At 49.0% G+C, this 5,190-nt stretch overlaps 1 protein-coding gene across 1 annotated transcript in view; it reads right to left on the bottom strand.

Annotated features, from left to right (window-relative positions):
• Positions 1-1,384: 1,384 nt before the first annotated feature.
• NEFM (neurofilament medium) overlaps positions 1,385-5,190 on the bottom strand; it is a 75,813-nt gene continuing 72,007 nt past the window's right edge. Inside the window, exons 2-4 of the mRNA XM_009635805.2 lie at positions 4,520-5,185; positions 4,024-4,148; positions 1,385-2,744 (exon numbers count right to left, since the gene is read on the bottom strand). Coding sequence (XP_009634100.1) covers positions 1,385-2,744; positions 4,024-4,148; positions 4,520-5,185 — 2,151 coding nt within the window. The remainder of the gene's footprint in view (positions 2,745-4,023; positions 4,149-4,519; positions 5,186-5,190) is intronic.

Raw genomic sequence — 5,190 nt, 5'->3', positions numbered from 1 at the left:
TAGACAAATACATAAAAAAATGAGTGAGGAATATTTTTGATACATGATACCAATATAATCTCCAGGACAGCTTCCTTTTTCCAAGAATCTATTTGTTGTCAATTTTGGAATTTTGTGTTGAGAGGCAGATTGCCCCATTGATCATTTGAGACAGAGAATCAATAAGGATGCTCCCATATAATTAAGACAGGAGGGGAAAAAAATAATCAGAAGCTACCCCCTTTTGATGAACACATGGTGTCTTGGTTGAGCTGACTTAATGGGTCTTTGCACCCTTAAGTGGCAAAGCAGCATCATAGATGATACCATGACCAGTTGTGGTTCACAGACTGGCTGTCTGCACAGAAAATCAAGGAATGAGCTGGAAATTGCCACATCTTTCCAGCTCTCCTTATATTTTGAGACTAGAGGGCAGGGAGGAAAGTTATGCTTGCAGCAGAGTTTAACGTTTTTACAAGCAGGATTGCTCAGACAAGGGATGGTAGCAGCACATGGCTTAGAGACCTTCCAGTTGCAGCCCCTCCAAGCACCTAAAGGCCAGGCAGCAGAAATCAATAGATTCCTCTTTACTCAAGAAAGCCTGGGATATGACTCTTAGGTATTTACTTAAACCAGCTCGAGTATTTATGTTACGCTACAGGAAATTTGTTCATCCTACCCCATTCAAACTTGTTTTCTAAATGAAGACGCCAAGGAAAAAACCTCAAGCAACTTTTCAACCCATGCAACCATGTTCCTGTTCAGGAAAAAGTATCAAACTGAAGGGAGGGATCCGAGTCAGAAAAAAAGTCACCAGACAAGTCGTATTTTCAGTATTGACCTTTATTGAGCAAGAACTGCTGTGACTGGTTTACATCAAACAACAAAAGGTTGCGTACTGTGCATGTCAACTAGGTTCTCCCATGAGCAAAAGTCCACCCTAATTGCACCAGTGAGGTAAACATAATTATTTATAAGTAGCTTTTTTTTAAGGCTAGGAGAGTTCTGGTTCTCATGAATATTCTAGTACTGTTTTCTGTTTGTTTTTGGCTCAGTTGGTTCTTTGCATAATACATCTTAAGTCGTTCCTCAGATATGTCCCTCCAACAGCTCAGGAAATTCAAAAGCTTCCTTTGCACATTTCATCTCATGCACTATTAGTAGTATTATTTTTTTTAGATCCCCAAGCTCTGTGGAGGGAGTACATCTTGAGCCTGCATGCATTCCCCCCCCCTCCCCTATATTGCACAAAAAAGTAAAATACTGTGTGTCTGGAGCCTCCATGAGAGAACCCGTTCTGCTTTGAAGCCGTCACTCACATGCATTTTGCAGCTGTCATATGGCTTAACCTTTTGCACCGACCCAAGCTCTTTAATTTTTTTTTTAAATTTAGCTATGATTTATTTTATTCGGTCTCCTTAATCTCTTTTACTACAGCATGTGAAGTAACTTTCTCCACTTTCTTGGTGGACACTAATTTCTCCTCAAAGCTTTCTTCATGTTCCTCTACCTTCTGAGTGACTGTCACTGACTTGGTGATATATGTGGTTGTACTGTCCCCACCTTCAGTGATTTTCTCTGCTTTTTTGGTTACTACAATTTTCTCACCCTTATCATCAATTGGGCTCACATCTAGGCCATTGGTGACAACTCCCTTGTCTTCCTCCTCAGCCTCCTTCTCTTTGGATTCCTCTGCTCCCTTTTTCTCCTCCACCTCACCATTCACTGCAATGTCTTCTTTCCTGGACTCCTTCTCTACCTCTGCACTAATTTTTGTTACCTTTGTGACAGTGATGGTCTCCTCCACCACAGCCTTTTCATCTTTGACCGGGGAGGCTGGCTTCTCTGGAGAACGGGGCTTCTCCGGAGTCACTGGCTTTTCTGGAGAACGGGGCTTTTCTGGGGTCGCTGGCTTTTCTGGAGAACGGGGCTTTTCTGGGGTGGCCAGCTTCTCCAGGGTCACTGCTTTCTCTGGGGTTGCAGGCTTCTCCGGCGTCGCAGGCTTCTCTGGGGTTGCAGGCTTCTCCGGGGAGGTTACCTTTGGTGTCGCTGGCTTCTCCGGAGATGCTGCTTTCTCCTCCTCCTTGGCTGGTTTCTCAACACCTTTCTCCACCTTCTGTTCTTTTCCTGCTTCTGCAGGTGTTTCTTTCTGGACAGCCTTGGCCGGCTCCGTTACAGGGGATTTGGGGGGGGATTTGGGGGGTGACTTTGAGGGAGGTGTTTTGACCTTCTCTACCTTCGCTGCTACCTCTTCAGCTTTGCCCTTGGCCTCAGCTTCTTCCCCCTCTTCCTCAGCCTCCTCCCCTTCTTCCTTTTCCTCTATTTCTTCTTTTTCAGAACCTCCTTCTTCCGCTGCGTCAGATTTTGCAGCTTCTTCTTCCTCCTCTGCTTCCTCTTCCTCCTTCTCTTCTTCCTCAGGTGCAGCTGCTTGTTCTGCAGCAGCCTTCTCAGAAACAATTTCTTCCTCTGCAGCTGCTTCTTCTGCTTTTTCTTCCTCCTGTTCTTCTTGCTGGGCCTTGGCTGCCATTTCCTCTGCAATAGCTGCTAGGGCATCTTCCATTTCAGACTTTTCATCCTCTACCTTTGTCTCTTCAATGATTTCTTCTACAAACTTGTGCTGGACCTTCAGCTTTGGTGGTTCAATTTTTGTTTTCTGAATTTTAGTGGACGCTATTGTGACAGAGGGTTGTCTGTGTGTGAATATGGGTCCGGTAATGCTTCCAGAGAAGGCACTGAATCTTGTCTCTTCGCCCTCCAGTAGCTTCCTAAGGGAATCAGGAGGAGGAAAAAGAAAAAGAAATAAGCATAGAAACCCAACGTAAGAGACAGCTATTAGAGTATTTCCCTATTAGCAGGATGAAACCAGTTTGGATGTGGAATATGCTAGAGCTGATCAGCATAATCCATCGCTCACAGCCCCAGTTCGGCTTTCCTTGAATCAGCACTTTTGCAAAATTCATTTCAGCCAACAGCTTTCAGCTTGGTTTGCATGTGTCAGGTGTAGCACCTTTGGCTGATCAGCTGAAATTCATCCTTAATGTCAAAAACTTCATTATGGCATAAGCCAGCACAGAGTATGGCAAAATAATTACCTTCATAGGATGCATCATGACTTGGGCGAACCGAGAATTTGACACAGTCAACAGACCTGAATCAAATATTGTGGCTGCGACATTCAAAGCCCGTTAGAGCGTATGTCCTAGTTCAGTAGTTTGGGCATCCACCTTTCTTGTGCGGCTGTGAGAACTGAAGAGACTTTTGTTCAGCTAACTTTGACAGCAAACAGCTACAGACCCTAGGGTATCTCTGTGTTTGTCTGAAGGACCTCAGGAATTCAAGCAGATCTGGAGATGGGGTTTTTTTTGGTTTTACTTTTCTTATATTCAAATCATCTTTTTCATCTAAGCCTGTGACCCAGAAAAATCAGCGGTTCTCCTACGAGAGTTTTACAGTGATGTGAAGGAGACTAAAAAAGCCTGCCAGGTGATGGCAATAGCAAGCAATGTTCCTGCTCCAGATTAGAGTGGATGCCTTTAAAGGAAAGTTGAGCAAGAAAAGCAAAAGTGTTTGTGACAAGCAGATTAGCCCTCCCTGCTTGGAAGCATGATCAAGCAAGTGCACTGTCTCTCTCTCAAGCGATAAAAGGGAATTCAAGTGACAAGCACCGCTTGCTTGGCAGATGCAAAGCAGAGAGGAATTAAAAATAAGCTTGCCTTTTGCTGCATCTTCTGCTTTTGTCAACAAGGGCAGAATGCGGCACCAGGGTGCTGCTGCACTGAGTCATGCCATCCTGTGCCCACTGAGCTCACTGGGAGCTCTGCCACCCGTTACTGGAGAGCCGGTCCCTAACCAACTCTGGGTTCTTCCTGCAAACGCTCCATGGTCTGCATAGATTTTGAAACCCTTGCAATCATTCAGTCAGGCGCTAATTTTACTTGTGTTCACTGCATGCAGATATTTCTTATCTGTGGTAAAGCTTCCCCAGCCAGCAGCATCTGCAGTGCTATTAATATTCCAGACATGTCTGCAATGATCCTACTGTACCTGTATGCAGCAATTTCAATATCCAGGGCCATCTTGACATTGAGGAGGTCCTGGTATTCCCTCAAGTGACGTGCCATTTCCCACTTTGTTCCTCTAAGCTCGTTCTCCAGCTGATGAATCGTGTCCTGCAATGGAGACGCAGAAAACCTCCGTGACACAGACATATGCTTCATGCAGAACCAGAGCAGAAAAAGTTCTCACAAGGGACTTTCAGAAACTCTTCCCACCGCCCTGGCAGGCAGTGCCAGCATCAGAGCAGGACCCACCCGGCTCCCGCCACCTTCCCCACTGCCTCCCTCCCTCCCGGCCCCTGGAGACTCCACAGCCAGCACCTCCAGCTCCTCCTGCACACACCCCAGCATCCCTCCCTGCAGAGCTGGTTCCCAGACCCCGCTGCCCCCCAAACCGGGCCCAGCACAGCCCACGACCCCTCCCCACTACCTGGTAGGTGCCTCCCAAACTGGGCCCAGCACAGCCCAGGACCCCTCCCCACTACCTGGTAGGTGGTGAGGTCGTTGTTGTGGCGTTCCTCAATGTCACTGAGCTGCCGCTCCAGCGACTCCTTGGTGCCACGCACCGACTCCAGCTCGATGCTCTTGGACTGCAGCTGCCGGCGGTACTCGGCGATCTCCTCCTTGGCGGAGCGGATGGCCTCCTTGTTCTGCTCGGCCGCCTCGGTCAGCTTGGCGTAGCGGCACTTGAACCACTCCTCAGCCTGGTGCATGTTGTGGTCGGACTGGCACTCCAGCTGGGCGCGGATCTCCTTCAGCGCCGTGGTGAGGTCGGTCTTCAGGTAGTCCTTCCTCTCCACCGTGGCATGGGACGCCTGGAGCTGCGCCAGCAGCTCGGCCACCTCCTCCTCATGGTTGCCCCGCAGGAAAGCCACCTCGTCCTGCAGCGACTGCACCTTCTTGTCCAGCTCCGCCCGCATCAGCGAGGCCTCCTCCATCTCCTTGCGCAGGGCGCGGATGGTGGCCTCCGTCTCGTCGCGCAGCCGCGCCTCATCCTCGAAGCGCTCCCGCAGGCGCTGGATGTCCTCCTCGATGTGCTCCGAGTCCAGCTGGATCTGCGCCTTCTCGTGGCTCACCTGCTCCAGGCCTCCCCGCAGCTCCCGCAGCTCCTGCTCGTAGGCGTCGCTCAGCTGAGCCCGCCCGGCGTGCTTCTGCC

This window comes from Egretta garzetta, unplaced genomic scaffold (genome assembly GCF_000687185.1).
Source record: "Egretta garzetta isolate BGI_Z169 unplaced genomic scaffold, ASM68718v1 scaffold233, whole genome shotgun sequence".
In the NCBI taxonomy this organism is placed as follows: domain Eukaryota; kingdom Metazoa; phylum Chordata; class Aves; order Pelecaniformes; family Ardeidae; genus Egretta; species Egretta garzetta.
This window is presented reverse-complemented; position numbering and strand designations above follow the sequence as displayed.